At 42.9% G+C, this 15,410-nt stretch overlaps 1 protein-coding gene across 3 annotated transcripts in view; it reads right to left on the bottom strand.

The window, feature by feature from the left end:
* The window catches only part of ARFGAP3 (ARF GTPase activating protein 3), a 54,531-nt gene that overhangs the window by 26,376 nt on the left and 12,745 nt on the right, over window positions 1-15,410 (bottom strand). For 2 of the 3 annotated variants that reach the window (XM_082850783.1, XM_082850782.1), the window contains exons 3-9: window positions 13,609-13,681; window positions 11,090-11,221; window positions 10,005-10,088; window positions 7,059-7,146; window positions 3,938-4,000; window positions 2,595-2,641; window positions 1,870-2,012 (exon numbers count right to left, since the gene is read on the bottom strand). In XM_082850783.1, the coding sequence (XP_082706909.1) occupies window positions 1,870-2,012; window positions 2,595-2,641; window positions 3,938-4,000; window positions 7,059-7,146; window positions 10,005-10,088; window positions 11,090-11,221; window positions 13,609-13,681 (630 nt within the window). The remainder of the gene's footprint in view (window positions 1-1,869; window positions 2,013-2,594; window positions 2,642-3,937; window positions 4,001-7,058; window positions 7,147-10,004; window positions 10,089-11,089; window positions 11,222-13,608; window positions 13,682-15,410) is intronic. The other variant, XM_082850784.1, reaches the window with a different exon arrangement.

Consider the following 15,410-nt stretch of genomic DNA (forward strand, 5'->3'; position numbering starts at 1 on the left):
AGTCCCAAACATACTCAGATTTAACCTTCCCCCTTGCCCAGTGTCAAAACGCCTAGCTAAGTCAGAGAGACATCGAAGTGAAGTCTGAGAACTCAGAGCAAACCTCACAAAGAGCATTTCAGGTCACATTTTACCCAAATACAGTTTAGTGCTGCCCCCTAGGTCCTGTGAGTTAAAGGACAGTGAGGAATAACTAGCAATTTCAAATTATCTGGCTTATCGTATGAAGGTCCTCTGAGCATCAATAGCAAGAAATGACACTGGTTGAGCACTTACTATGTGCCAGGCACTGTTTGATGCACTTTAATGAGAATTAACTAAAGGAATCCGCAAAACAACCTCATAAAGTATTTTCTTCATTAGGCAGCCTGTAGTAATTAACTCAAGCTAAAACAGATGCACGTGAAAATAAGAGAAAACACCATATAAATAAAATAAACACGCATACAAAACAGGACTCCAAGTCGCCTTTCCTCTCTTCTCTCCTTACCGTCCTCTATGCCCAGTCACGGGCACTTTCCAGATGGCCACGTGTCCCTTCTGTTCTCAACACAAATGAAAACCTCCCAGGAACCTTAAGTATCTACCTAAAACAAGTCTCCAGTCTGGCCTCCTGGCCTCCAGTTTTTTCCCGTTCCTTCTGTCCTGGATATCGCCACCAAACGCGCTTTCCAAAGCACACCCCTTCTTCACAGCACTCCCCTCAGATGTGATGTAAAACTGCCCGCCTGACTTCAGGGCATCCCCAGCATCATTCCAACGTCCCCAATCCAGGAAGGACCCCAGTGCCACCGTCTGGATTCCCTCTTCTTCATTCTGCAGATGCCACCATACCCACAACCTTCCATCACACAATTAGAACTTAGTCACCCAGTTCAACGGGGCTTCACCTTATAAACACTTTTCTTCATTACTGAGATATAATTCACATACCATAAGATCCCCCTTTCTAAAGTACACCCTTCAGTTGAGCATATTCACAAGGCTGCCACCGTCAGCACTATCTAATTCCAGAACATTGTCATCACCCCCAGAAGAAACCCCCGCCCATGAGCGGTCACACCGCGTTCTCTCCCCTGCCCCCAGCCCCTGGCAACCACTAGTCTGCCTTCTGTCTCTGGATTTGCCTAATTTGGACATTCCATTTCTAAGGGATCATACAATATGCGGTCTTCTGTGGCCAGTTTCTTTGTTAGCATAAACATTTTAAGATTTATCCATGCTGCGGCACGTGTCAGTACTTTATTCCTTTTTATGGCCGAATAATATTTTATTGTATGGACATACACGTTTTGTTTATCCACTCACTACCTGATAGACATTTGGGTCATTTCTACTTTTTGGCTATAGGGATTAATGCTGCTATGAACACATGTACAAGTTCTGGTGTGGCTACACGGGCATATTTTAATTTCTCTGAGAATATACTGAGGGGTGGAATTGCTGGGTCATGTGGTAACTACCACCAGCAAAGCACGAGGGCTCCAGTTTCTCTGCATTCTTGCCAGCACTTGCTGTCTGTCTTCTTGATTACAGCTACCTTGAGCGAAGTGGCATCTCCCTGGGGCTCTGACTTGCATTTCCCTGATGACGGACGATGCTGAGCGTCCTTCCTGCGTAAGTACCTCCTGAGCGCTTCTGTCTCTCCCTTCCTGCAACCCCATCCCAATCCTGTCTGCACAGCTTCAACAGGAAATGGCAACTGCCTCCTTCTCCCTTGGTCTCTCCCCTTCTAATCAACACGTCCATGCAGTTTTCGTTATCATAAAACTGAATTTTGCATTATCCTCCTCACACACATATGTAAGAATAAATGGCATTTGGAAAGCATATCTCAGAAACATATTACTATGACCCAATCAAACTTACATCGATTCTTCCTTAGGTGCCGCCCTGGCCAGAAGGTCTTCCTGTTCCTTCATTTTATCTACGGCTTGGGCTTGTTTTTCAATTTCATTAAAGCACGTATTCGTCAGTTTCTGGGCTCCCAAACTTCCTTTTTTGGCCCCAAGCTAGAAGATACAGTATAAGATTACATTCTACCCAAACTGTTTGAAAACGTTTGCAACAAAAGCTAACATTTATCGAGGGTTATTACTTGGTCCTCACGACTCTATGAGGCCAGCACTGTCTCCATCCCTGGGTGATGGATGAGGACCTGAAGCTCCTGCCAGTTAAGTGACTCAACCAAGATCCCACAGCCGGCAAGTGATGAGGTCGGGACTCAAAGCCCGCACCTGCCTCCAGAGCAGGGGCTCTGAAAGGAATCACGGCATCGCAACATTCAACCAATGACAACCTGCCCAGCCTCACCAGACAGCACTGCTTTTAGAACCGTAACCATGACAGACACTCCCAGGGAGCCTCTGTTGATTTTCTTCAGAATTTTGCCATTGACAGAGAAATGTTAAACACTCATTCTAGAAAATCTTCACTAAGTACAACATCCCCTCATTGAACAAAACAAGCTTTTTATCAAAGCCACATTCATTATGATATGGCTCAAAATAAAAGGAAAATGACAAAGGTGGCTTTTCTGAGTGCATGAGCCATTTTAGAGCTGAACTACCAGATATTTTATACATAATACTCACTCCTCTTTTAGCGTGATTTGGTTTCTTTTTTATGATAGAGGAAACCTCTGTCAAAAAATAAAAAGTAGAAAGTCAGACCAATGGAAATATATAATTTCAGTGTATATTTTCAGTGTATTTTTTAAAATTCTAAGATACTGTATTTTATTATTTAAGAGACTATAACATTTTCCACATTAGTTTGTCATCCAGAAGTATACGAGTGTGCTTTACATGAACAGAGCTTTATCAAAATAGAGTCCTCAGTATTTCCACGTAGTATCCAAACTCAGAGATTACATATGTTTTTGGGACACCACACTGAAGAGAAATAAAGAGACTGAGTTTGCCCCATTCACTATTTTCTTCAGGAGCATTTCATATTACATTAAAACAAACCCTCCTATTAATCTCTACTCTTCGAGAAATTTCAAAATTGTTTTAAAGCAGAAAGTTAGCCAGGCATTATGTATACAACTAAAGCAGTGAAGCGCTTTCCACTCTGATTTATGTTATCATATTAACCAATAAGAAATATAAAACACTCTATTATTTTGGTAGCATTTCATTCTAAATTGCACAAAAATATATGATGCTTTTAGATAAAGTTTCTTAAAAATTGTTTTCTGGGTAAATTTTAATCATAGATTACATATTCTGCGTTTAGAATTATGTAAAAGAGACCCAGTAAGAATAAAAATTATTTTCTTACAAAGTGAGAATGTGCTTTAACAGGAAAAAGACAGCATAAAACCACAAACAACAAAGATTAAAACTCTTAGTCCTAATGAGGGAATAAACTCACTACATTTCAAGTATGAAAAAGCCATCCATGGAAATTCTCCTTTTCATCACTTTCTTTTAGATTTGTACTGCGGTAGTCACATAATCTGCTCCCAATCTCCTACAAGTCTATTATAAATACATGACGAAAATATCTGGAACATTTCTAATAGTTTAGTTATTTTTCACCAAAGCAGTTGCTTTCCAATTAATACAGTGTACTATGCACTAATTTCAGATTGTATTTCCCCGATAATGAAAAATTAGAAATGAAGTTCACCTACAACAAAATCAGAAAGACAAGAAAATGCTAAGAGTTCTTGAGTAGCTAGGAATGACTTGGCTGCTCTGACCTCTGCTTATGCTGGGACATAAACCAGCAAATCAAAAGCATCAAGAGCAACCTTCGCCGGGTACAGAGGCTGCTGCACTTCACAGTCACCAAGCCGGCCGAAACAGAAGAGCATTTTTGCTTAAATAAATCTCATTACATTTGGAGTTCTAGGCAGAATGTAAAGACAGGATTCATTATTTTCTTAGTTAATCTCACTCTCTAAATCCCAATATAGGGTAACACATACCACCTAGAGCAGCCTTTGTTGGTGCATTAAGACCTTCCACACTTGGTCCTTGTTCTGGTCCACCTGAAAGTTGAAAATATCGATATTAACACAGAATATAGACTCATCAAATGTGCTTTTGAATATATAATACACTCAACTTGCTCAGTACTACGAATCTTACCCAATTCTGTCAATGACTGTCTTTTCTTTTTAGCTCCATATTCTATTTTATCATTTTAAGAATTTTAAAAGTCCATTAAAACAGAAGTATATTTTGTATCCAGTTGCTTTGTAGAATAAAAATGTTATTGGTCTCCCTAATTAATATCATTTGGAATTCTACCTTATGGTCCAGTGTTTTATTTTACTTTATTTATTTATTTGGTTGCGATGGGTCTTAGTTGCGGCATGTGGGCTCCTTAGGTGTGGCATGAGAACTCTTAGTTGAGGCACGCATGTGGCATCTAGTTCCCCGACCAGGGATGGAACCCGGGCCCTCTGCATTGGGAGCACGGAGTCTTAGCCACTGCGTCACCAGGGAAGTCCCATGGACTGGTGTTTTAAAGTAAACTCTTCTGAGGGACTTCCTTGGTGGTCCAGTAGTTAAGAATCCGCCTCCAGTTTGCAGGGCAGAAATAGAGACACAGATGTAGAGAACAAATGTATGGACACCAAGGGGGGAAAGTGGGGGGCCAAGGGGTGGTGGTGGTGGTGGTGGGATGAACTGGGAGATTGGGATTGACATGTATACACTAATATGTATAAAATGGATGACTAACAAGAACCTGCTGTATAAAAAAATAAATAAAATCCAAAAATTCAAAAAAAAAAAAGAAAAAGAATCCATCTGCCAATGCAGGGGACACGGGTTCGAGCCTGGTCTGGGAAGATCCCACATGCCATGGAGCAACTAAGCCCATGCACCTGCGCTCTAGAGCCCGCGAGCCACAACTACTGAGCCCGAGTGCCACAACTACTGAGCCCATGCTCCGCAACAAGAGAAGCCACCGCAATGAGAAGCCCACGCACCGCAACGAAGAGTAGCCCCCACTCGCTGCAACTAGAGAAAGCCCGCGCGCAGCAACAAAGACTCAATGCAGCCAAAAATAAATAAATTAATTAATTAATTTAAAAAAATGCTTTATAAAGTAAACTGTTCTGAGATACCAAGTACATATGTGGACTATACACCCAATATATGTTAACATTTGGAAATTCTAATACCAATTATATCAGTGATAGAAACCTAAATTTTCAGTTGCCAAGAAATCTGCTCTGTTTGCTAGTTGATCTAAAAAAATGATTCTGGTTAGGAACTCTATTAAAATTTTTATTTTAAAAATGTTATTTTAATTTAATTTTATTTATTACATTAAAAATGGATAAACAAAATGTAATATATCCATGCAGTGGACTATTATTTGGCCATAAAAAGAAATGAAACACTGATACATGCTACAACATGGATGAACCTTGAAAACATTATGCTAAGCACAAGAAGCCAGTCACAAAAGACCACACAGAGTATGATTCCATATATATGAAATGTCCAGACTAGGCAGATCCTTAGAGACAGAAAGCAGGCTAGTGGTTGCCAGGGGCTGGGACAAGGAGAGAATGGAGAGTGACTATTAGTGGGTAGGGGTTTCTCTCTGGGCTGCTGAAAATGTTCTGAAATTAGATAGTACTGATGGTAGCACAACCTTGTGAATATACTAGAAACCACTGAATTGCATACTTTAAAGGGTGACTCTTATGGCGTGCAAATTATATCTTAATAAAGCTATTCTAAAAAAAATAGCAGGCCCAACAGTGGTTTACAGTAAACTCAAGTATTTTATTTTTATACATTTTTTAAAAGGTAAACTCTAGTGAAGGCATTTAAATAGGCAAAAGCAGAATGAGTAAGAATAATGCCAATCTGTAGAAAGAGAACTGATTCTACATTTATTGATTACTTACTCTGGGCCAGGAACTGCTCTGGGCACCGTAGGAACAGCAGTGAATAACAACACAGAAGCAGAGCATTGCAGGCCCCATATTCTATCTGTTAAAATTCTTTTGTTCTCTCATTTTCACTGCGTGACCCTTACATTTAGTTGAGACTGTACCTTGCACCCGATGCTAACACATGAAATTCTGGGTTAAGCCTTGAGACGACAAGTCTCCCTAACTAACCACAGCTTAAGAAAAGTTCTAGATGGAGAAGAGAGAGGAAAGTGTTGTTGCAGGTGCAAAAGGAGGCAGGATTCCAAACAGTAAAACCTTTTAGGGGAAATTCGTCAGCTAGGGACGCAGCTTCTGAGAGATTTCCAAGAAAACATCTTGGTCTGCATTCAGTTCCCTTAGCTTTCTGTTAGTAAACAAACGGAGACATCTGAACTTCAGAGGTTACTAAACCTCCCGTGGCAGGTAACCTTCAATCTCAGAAGGTGTTTTATGCTAATAAATTATAAGAGTTAGAATATTCACATTAGGGGGCTTCCCTGATGGTGCAGTGGTTAGGAATCCGTCTGCCAATGCAGGGGACACAGGTTCGATCCCTGGTCCGGGAAGATCCCACGTGCCGCGGAGCAACTAAGCCCGTGCGCCACAACTAGTGAGCCTGCAAGCCACAACTACTGAAGCCCGGGAGCCACAACTACTGAGCCTTTGCTCTAGAGCCCGTGTGCCACAACTACTGAGCCTACGTGACACAACTACTGAAGCCCGCGTGCCTAGAGCCAGTGCTCCACAACAAGAGAAGCCACCGCAATGAGAAACCCGTGCACCGCAACGAAGAGCAGCCCCCACTCGCTGCAACTAGAGAGAGCCGCGCCCAGCAACGAAGACCCAACGCAGCCAAAAATAAATAAAATAAAATGAAATTTAAAAAAAACCCCAAACTGTAGCAAGTTGAAAGTAAAAATCCTCAGTAATTTCATTCTCCAGTGAACAATTCGGTGTTAACTGTGTGTGTGATTTGGGTTCTCTTTTTTATAAAAATGACATCATATTCTGTGCTCAGTAATCTTTTCTCCCCACTTTATAACTGACCATGGGTGTCTTTCCCTAGCAAATGCAAGATTCTCATTTTCTAGTAGTTCCACAGATGCCAGTGAAGCACAGGACAGCACTACAGGGCGGGTCTCAGCACTACCTTCATTGTTTGCTGGAGGAGCGTCCACGTTCCCTGGTGTTAAAGAAGATGGTTCTGGTTGTGCTGATGTCCACCCTGTGCCGCTCACCTGAAGCAAGGGGAGAAAAGTCGTTACCAGCTAAGCAAGAAAAGTCATAAAAAACAAATAACAGGGGAAAAACCTAGTAATTTAAACAGTCACCTTCCTACCTGGATTAGTGGGAAGGAAGGATAAGATATTAAAATATACCTGTTCTTAAGTCTCTGTTTCCATGCTCAAATTCCTTATTTCTCCTCCTTTTCTTTAAATAAAAATGTTATTACGCAGTAATTTCAGACTTACACAAAAGTTGCAAAGATAAAAGCTTCTATAGACTCTTCACCCAGCTTCCTCTGATGTTAAAATACCCAGGGTACATTTGTCAAAGCGAAGAGTCATCACTGGTACAGTATTCGCTAAACTCCAGACTTTATTTGGGTTTCGCCAATTTTCCCACCAGGGTCTCTTTTCTGTTCCAGGACCCAGCCAGGACCCCACGCTGCATTCGTCACGTCTCCGCAGTCTGCTCTGCTTTGTGATAGTTTCTCAGTCTTTCCTTGTTTTTCAGGACCTTGAAACTTTTGAAGGGTACTGATAGGTATTTTGTAGAATGCCCCTCACTTTGAGTTTGTCTGATGTTTTCTTGTGATTAGACTAGGTCTGGGGGAAGAACAGCAGAGAGGAGGTACCCCCTCAGTGCCTCATGTCAACACGACTGTGCACTAGTGATGCCAATCTTTTTCACTCGGTTAGACTGGCGCCTGGCAGTCTTTTCCCTGTAAAGTTACCGGTTTCCCCTTTCCATCCTCTAGTCCTGGGAAGCGTCACTAAGTCCAGTCCACATGCAAGGGGAGGGGGGTTAAGCCCCACCTCCAGAAGGGTGGAGAGGTATATGCAAGATTTGGAATTTTCTGTAAGGAAGACTGTCCTTTCCCTCTATTTCTTTATGCAACCATCCACTTATATTAGTATGGATAGTTATTTATTCTTTGGATTATAGTCCAATACTATCATTATTTTGTTGTTCAAATCGTTCCAGCTCTGACCACTGGCACCTCTTCCAGGTTGGTTCCTGAGTCCTTCAGACATGTCCTCGTCCATTCCCCCTGCCCGGCCTCCTAGCACTTCCTTTCTTCTAGCACCATAGGGCGCTCCAGGCTTATCTGCCGCAGCAGCCCCAGTCCTAGAATCGGCCATCTCTCCAAAGGCAGCCCTGGGTCCTTCCACTGGAAAACAGCGTTTAGAAACCAAGATGTGGGTGCTGGGTGTGCCTGTTGTCCTGGGGTGTCACTGTCTCTAGGCCTCTCAGTGGACAGAGCTAGGTCATATATCTGTGTGTGCTAACCCGTGTGTACACACGTATCTGCAATTAGTTCTCCATCATGTGTATGTGTGTGTGTGTGTGTGTGTGCATGTGCGTGTGCATATAGATATATAAACACAGAGAGACACTAAAATAAACATGAATTCATACTAATATCTCCAACTCTAATCCACACCAAACTGTTCATCTCTCTCCTCTTTTTAGCCCATCATTTCTATTGCTAACATTTCTCAGCTACTAATCATGGATATTCTGTATCTAGTTCTATATTAAACAGTAGCAGCAGATCATGACAGCACACACTTCTCTTTTGTTTTCTGTTCCCATCTTTTTTGATAACTATTTCTGGTAACTGATTCTGTCAAAGATAACATGTACATAATGTGCAAATTATAATAGCAAAAAAAAAAATCAAGGTTTAGCAATGTATACAACTTTACATAATTTTTTCTTGAAAATCAGTTAAAGGACTGAGTAGCAGGTAAGCAAACGGCGGCCCCTCCCCATCGGGACTGGAAGATGCAGGGCAGCTAACAGAACATCTGGGGCTATAAGCCAGGGGTCGCGTACATTTCCTTAAAGGACCAGTTAGTAAATACTTTAGGCCTTGCAGGCCTCATGTTCCCTGATCTAAGTGATTTGGGGAAAATGCACAGAGGGACCATGGATTGTTGTTACTACTCCTATCGGAATACGAAGATGAGGTTAATGAAACGGCACTTGTTGAAGGCTTCCTCTGCACTGGGTACCAGCTACTTTTATCTGTGTTAACTCATTTCATTCTCACAATAGCCTTGAGATATGTTCTACGTACACAGCTAAATAGGGACAATGAGATTCAAACCGCTCTTAAAATCTGGGTTAAAAAAACAACAACAACGGGATTCCCTGGTGGTGCAGTGGTTGAGAGTCCGCCTGCCGATGCAGGGGACACGGGTTCGTGCCCCGGTCCGGGAAGATCCCACATGCCGCGGAGCGGCTGGGCCCGTGAGCCATGGCCGCTGAGCCTGCGCGTCCGGAGCCTATGCTCCGCAATGGGAGAGGCCACAACAGTGAGAGGCCCGTGTACTGCAAAAAAACCCAAAAAAACCACAAAAAACTGTCTTCATCTTTTGTCAGTTCCAAAGCTCTGAACTGCACTGGGGAGACCCCTAGTAAGACGGCCTCAAGCCTCCCTCGAAGCTGGGTATAGGGCATGGGACTGAATTCTAGCCAGCAGGCTATGAGCAGAAGTGACGTGTGCTACCTCTAGATTGTAAAAGGATGGGGCGCTTGCTTTCCCGAATGTCTGTCCTCCTCCCGCTGGCTGGGAAAGGTCATGAACTGGAGCAGCCACTCTGCACCCTGAGGGAGGAGCCACACAATGAGAAGAGCAAACTCCATGCCCCGGTCAGCCCTGGGCGGCCCACCTCTGCACTGCTGGTGGGAAATGAACTCCTACCTTATTCCAGGCCTGACGGCATTTCAGGGCTGTTTGCTACAGCAGCTTAGCCTATATCCTAACTGAAACATTTTAAATATATGCCCTCTATAACTTTACTGTTGATAACTTTAGTTATGCCTTAGAAGCACACGTGAAAATTACGCGAAGTGTAACACATACCTCAGGAGAAGCATGAGAGGCAAAAAAATCTTCCTCCTTTGGTGGAGGGGACAAAGGTGGAACCACACAGCTATCAAGCCACAGCTGGAACAAAAACACATGCAGCGCTCAGCATTTCACTTGCTTCAAAGCGTTTATTTAATGCTCTTCACTCCCTTTCTGGAGGCCTGTCTGCTAAAGATTTGTACTTTCCATTATTGTAAAGTCAGGGCCCCTGAGCACATTTTAGTAACACATCAATCCAGTAACTTCTGCCACCAGACCCTGTGGAAGGCAATCGCCAGCTCCCCAAGCCATTTCCGGAAAGGAAAGAGCCAGGGCTTCACGTCTAAGGGCAGGTTCCAAAGTACAGTCAACCCCCATCATTTGTGGAAAAGGAAAGAGCCAGGGCTTCACGTCTAAGGGCGGGTTCCAAAGTACAGTCAACCCCCATCATTTGTGGATTCCACGTCTGCGAATTTGTCTACATGCTACAATTGACTTGTGACCCCAAATCTGCCGTCTTGCACGGACACACGCAGAGCAGCAGAGAATCTGTCACCCCAGGTGCACGTTCCCAGCTGAGGTGGAACAAGGCGACGCTCTGCTTCCTTGTTTCGGCTCCTGCTGTAAACACGGGTCCCTTTTGCGGGCTGTTTACTGACACGCTTTCCACATTTTCGTGCTTTTTGTTGGTGGACCCATTGTTTACAATGGTCCCGAGCACGGTGCTGAAGCGCCACCTCGCGTTCCTAAGCACAGGGATGCAGTTAGCTGAGCGTCATTCAGCTCGAGCCGCGATGCCCCTGCCGCCAGCTCAGTGTCAGTGAGTCAACAATACACACTAAAGAAGGTGTCTTTAAACAGAAACGCAGGTAAAATAAGGTTAGTGTTGATCAGCTGACAAAGGTGGTGCTGCAGGACTCTCGTGCAGTGTTCAAAGCAAACTTATCAAGCAGGACCGTGAATAGTAAGAATCCACTACACGCTGTTTCCTTGTAAGAGAAGCCGGCTAGCGCGTTTTACTGTTTGGGGTAAAAACTACTTTTTCTACTGAAACAAATGTTCCTCTGAAGGAGACCCCCCCCACAACCCGCTGTGCTTACGTCCGTGCCGTGCTTCCGGGTTGCCTGGGAGGCCAGCACCTTGATTCTCTCCCTATAAAGCTGGGCAGCGCGACTGTTGTACTTGGCATTGGTGTCGTTGGTGTCACACCCGTGTTGATGGAAAAAGGAAGACTGCAAAGGAAAGCACGCGGGTTAACAGCATCGCTGCATTAAATCTAACGTGGTGATCAAAAACGTTACTGCATGCTATGAAGGACTTTTTTGAAAATACTAGTGAAAACCAAAATAATTTAAACCATGAAAAATTTTTATAAAATTTTTCCTTGTAAAAGGGGTAATACCTTCCACAGATGTAACATTAACATTCTGGTAAAAGTGGACATGAGATGTGCCTCGCAAGACAAAATAACTGGCCCTTCCTTGCTCCACTAAGCCACCTCCTGCTCCACTAAGCCACCTCCATCATCCAGAGTGCTATTTGGGGGGACGCTTTCCACTCGGGACTACTTTTAATTTGAGGAACCCACTTTAGTGTAGATTCCACTAAACGGGAATTTTTTTTCTTTTTTTCTTTATATCTATATGAGATGATTTTTTTTTTTTTTTTTTTTTTTGGCTCTGCTGTGCAGCGTGTGGGATCTCAGTTCCCCGATCAGGGACCGAACCCGGGTCATAGCAGTGAAAGCCCGGGATCCTAACCACTAGGCCACCGGGGGCTCCCTACATTAGAATTTTTGGCGAGTCAGGAGCCACGCTAACCCCCTTGTCGAGCACTATTTCTTCATCAGCGGAGACCACAGCATAGGGAAGGTGATGAAACAGATGTTTACACAATTAGAGGACACTGCTTTCAACCACCTCTGATCTATGTACAGACAATGAATTACAGTATTCATATCTTAATTGAAGCAGGTGTTCTAAAAGCCTGCATGAGGGATCCTCTTATTAACTCAATGGGATGAGTAACAGTACGGAGCACCCACATGTACTAGGTCTTGTCTGGTCCTTTGTGGGTACCATCCCGTCAAATCCTCGTGGCCAGACTCTCAGGGAAACTGAAGCAGAGAGTTTCAACAACTTGCTCAACGTCACACAGACAAGCGAGGGGCAGAGCTGGCACTCAAACCCAAGCAGGATGGTTTCAATCCCACTGCTTGAGCTGAAGGACCACTGACTGACCTGCCTCACCCCATCCGCCCCGTCTCCACTGGCTGAGACGAGGAAGCTGCTCTCTGGAGTTGGTGGGGGACTCTGCAGCCTAGGAAGGTTTAGTTTTAGTTTTATAAAACTAACAAGGACAGATACTATCAAGCCCACAGTATTAAGTTGAGGAACAAGTTTGTGGACATAATGAAAATGGGTATGGGTTTCTAATAACATGCTTGAAATACTTAAGGCACGCATTCTCAACAGGGGCAAAAATGGTTTCCTGGAAAGTGGAAAAAAAAAAATCTTAGTTATAACAATGGTTTGTAGCCTTCCAAAGATCACCCTTACCTGACAAAATCATATTCCTTAGTATTTAATTTCTCTCACTAGGGAAAACTAAATCCAACTTAGATTTAAAATAAGTTCATCTATTAAATCAATTTTCCTGCTTAAGGAACAATAATGAAAAAGCGCTGAGATACGCTGGTCCGGGGGAGTCTGGGTATTTTGAAGACTACTATTTTAGATTTACTGTTTTAATTTTAAATATTTAATTGATGCTAGACATAATTTTTATTTGAAATGTAGACAAATTTGATTTCCAATACTTTAATGTTTAATGGTACGTCTAAGGGAATTCTATTTACTCAACCTATATCATTTTGGCATAAAAACACAATGGTATTTTATATGAAGGATGATTTTGATGGCTAGATTCATAAGGCTGACAGTTTAGCGTTCTAGAAATCAGATATACTGAATTTGTAAATGAAGTTTAAAATGTGTGAGGATCCTTAACTAGGTTTGTAAATGGAGTTAAGGAAATTTGCTCTTTTAAAATTATAATTGAACACTTAAAAAGTTATTTTTTACACAGAAATTACTAAGTTTATAAATTGATACATGATATTTATAAACTGTAATTGAAGATTTGGAAAACAGGTTCTTTAATCTGTAGATTTAATAAATTAAATAAAATTCAGGTAAAAGAAGCTAGAAGCATTCCATCTGAGTACAAAAGTCACCCTCAGATACTAAAGAACTGTATTATCACAAAGAAGTCTCCCAATTCCTCTATGCCATCACTTCCTGGTTTAATTTTCTTCAAATCACTTACCACCACCTTTTACTTTGTTTATTTACTGCTTTACTTGCTCTCTGTCTCTGCCTGTAAGGGCGGGGTCTCATCTGTCTTGTTCATCACTGTATCCTAGCCCAGAGCTTCGTGTTTATTAGGTTTTGAATAGATTTCTGGATAAACAAGCGAGCTGGGTCGTCCAGCTCCTAAGCCCATGTCTTCCCGAGGTCCGACAGGGCCTCCCAAACTCTTACATGGAAACGTTAAACTTCTTCACTAGTGCAACACATATTTATACAAGAAGAAAACGACAAGTCTGAAATGAACTTACTGCAGTAGCATTTCCTCCAACTTGCATGCATCGCAATTGAAACCAAGACCAGTTAGAATCCAACTCTGTAGATCTAAATGGAAAAAATATTCTTAAATGTTAATACTATTCTTCCCCATAATCAAGCCACTAAACTTCTGAGGATAAGCTTTCCTCGATCTTCCGGATCCTGAAGAATTCTAAGTTTGTGTTAACGGTGACACAGGCTTCCAGGGTGCTAGGACTCCAGGGTGCACAATAGTTGGTACAAGCCACTCCTGGCCCCTCTCACCCTTCCTAGAAGCCAAGGCTCCAAAAAATAGATGTACTGTTTGGATTTTTTTCAGGTTGGCTATCGATTTGTCCAGTGTGACCCCTAACAGGAGCCTGGAGGGTGCTCACAGTCTTACCATCAAGTAGAAGGGAGTCTCAAGGTCACTCAACATCACCACCACCAGGGAGCGGAGGAAACTCAGGTTTTAGTGCTGCTTAAGTGAAAACTGCAAGTGCCTCCTATCCCCCACCGACACCTTATGCCCTACTTACCTATAACCTAAGATCAAATCAGAGCAAGAAAAAGGCAATAATTGTAGTCCCTAACAAAAGTAATTCACCAAGTGATCACCGTAAAGCAAGATATGACTGCGCGACAATATTAGAAATCTTTCTACTGAATCCACAGACATGAGCAAAAGGCAAGGCTAACCCATATTCAACACTAGCTTGTCCCACACTAACTGGAAAGGAATGTGGACATTTTAAAATGGGTATAGGTTGGGCTTCCCTGGTGGCGCAGTGGCTGAGAGTCCGCCTGCCGATGCGGGGGACACGGGTTCGTGCCCCGGTCCGGGAAGATCCCACATGCCGCGGAGCGGCTGGGCCCGTGAGCCATGGCCGCTGAGCCTGCGCGTCTGGAGCCTGTGCTCCGCAACGGGAGAGGCCACAACAGTGAGAGGCCCGCGTATCTCAAAATAAAATAAAATAAAATAAAATGGGTATAGGTTGAACACCCTTTACAAAATGGGCAAGGCAGAAAGAAAAGAAGCTTTAGATTCACCAAAAAATGTCTTTTATGCTGCCATCCCTATTTCTCTTATTTCTCTGCCTATTGGTATCATTTAACTTTCGTAAATACTAGGATGTTATTTTGAAGCCAATAGCTACCATAAGATTAATAATAATACTAATACATATTATTATTACATATACATAGGACAAATCGCCTTCATGGTAATATATAAAAAGTAAAAATTAAACCATACTTTATAAGAAACAGATTTCTTATAAAGACAAAAAAATCTTTTTTTAGGGCTTCCCTGGTGGCGCAGTGGTTGAGAGTCCACCTGCCGATGCAGGGGACACGGGTTCGTGCCCCGGTCCAGGGGGATCCCACATGCCGTGGGGCGGCTGGGCCTGTGGGCCATGGCCGCTGAGCCTGCGCGTCTGGAGCCTGTGCTCCGCAACGGGAGAGGCCACAGCAGCAAGAGGCCCGCATACCGCAAAAAAAAAAAAAAAAAAAAAAAAATCTCTTTTTAGAATTTGATTACCAAGCAAGGTGACACTAAGTTATATATCTTGCTCTGAAATCCTTTCCCTGAAAGATCTTGCTTAGTCACCACATTTTCAAGTTGAGTTGGGTGCCATCCCCACCCCCCTTGGTCACAGGGTGGCAGCTAACAGCACAGTCTCCGGAGGCAGCCTGAAAGTGCAAATCTCAACTCTGCCATTACGAGTTGTACGGCCTTGGAGAAATTACTTAACCTCTCTGCACCTTACTTTCCTCAACTGTAAAGTAGGGATAATTACAGTATTATCCATTTTGC

This window comes from Leucopleurus acutus (assembly GCF_964270905.1).
Source record: "Leucopleurus acutus genome assembly, chromosome: 11".
Taxonomy (NCBI): Eukaryota; Metazoa; Chordata; class Mammalia; order Artiodactyla; family Delphinidae; genus Leucopleurus; species Leucopleurus acutus.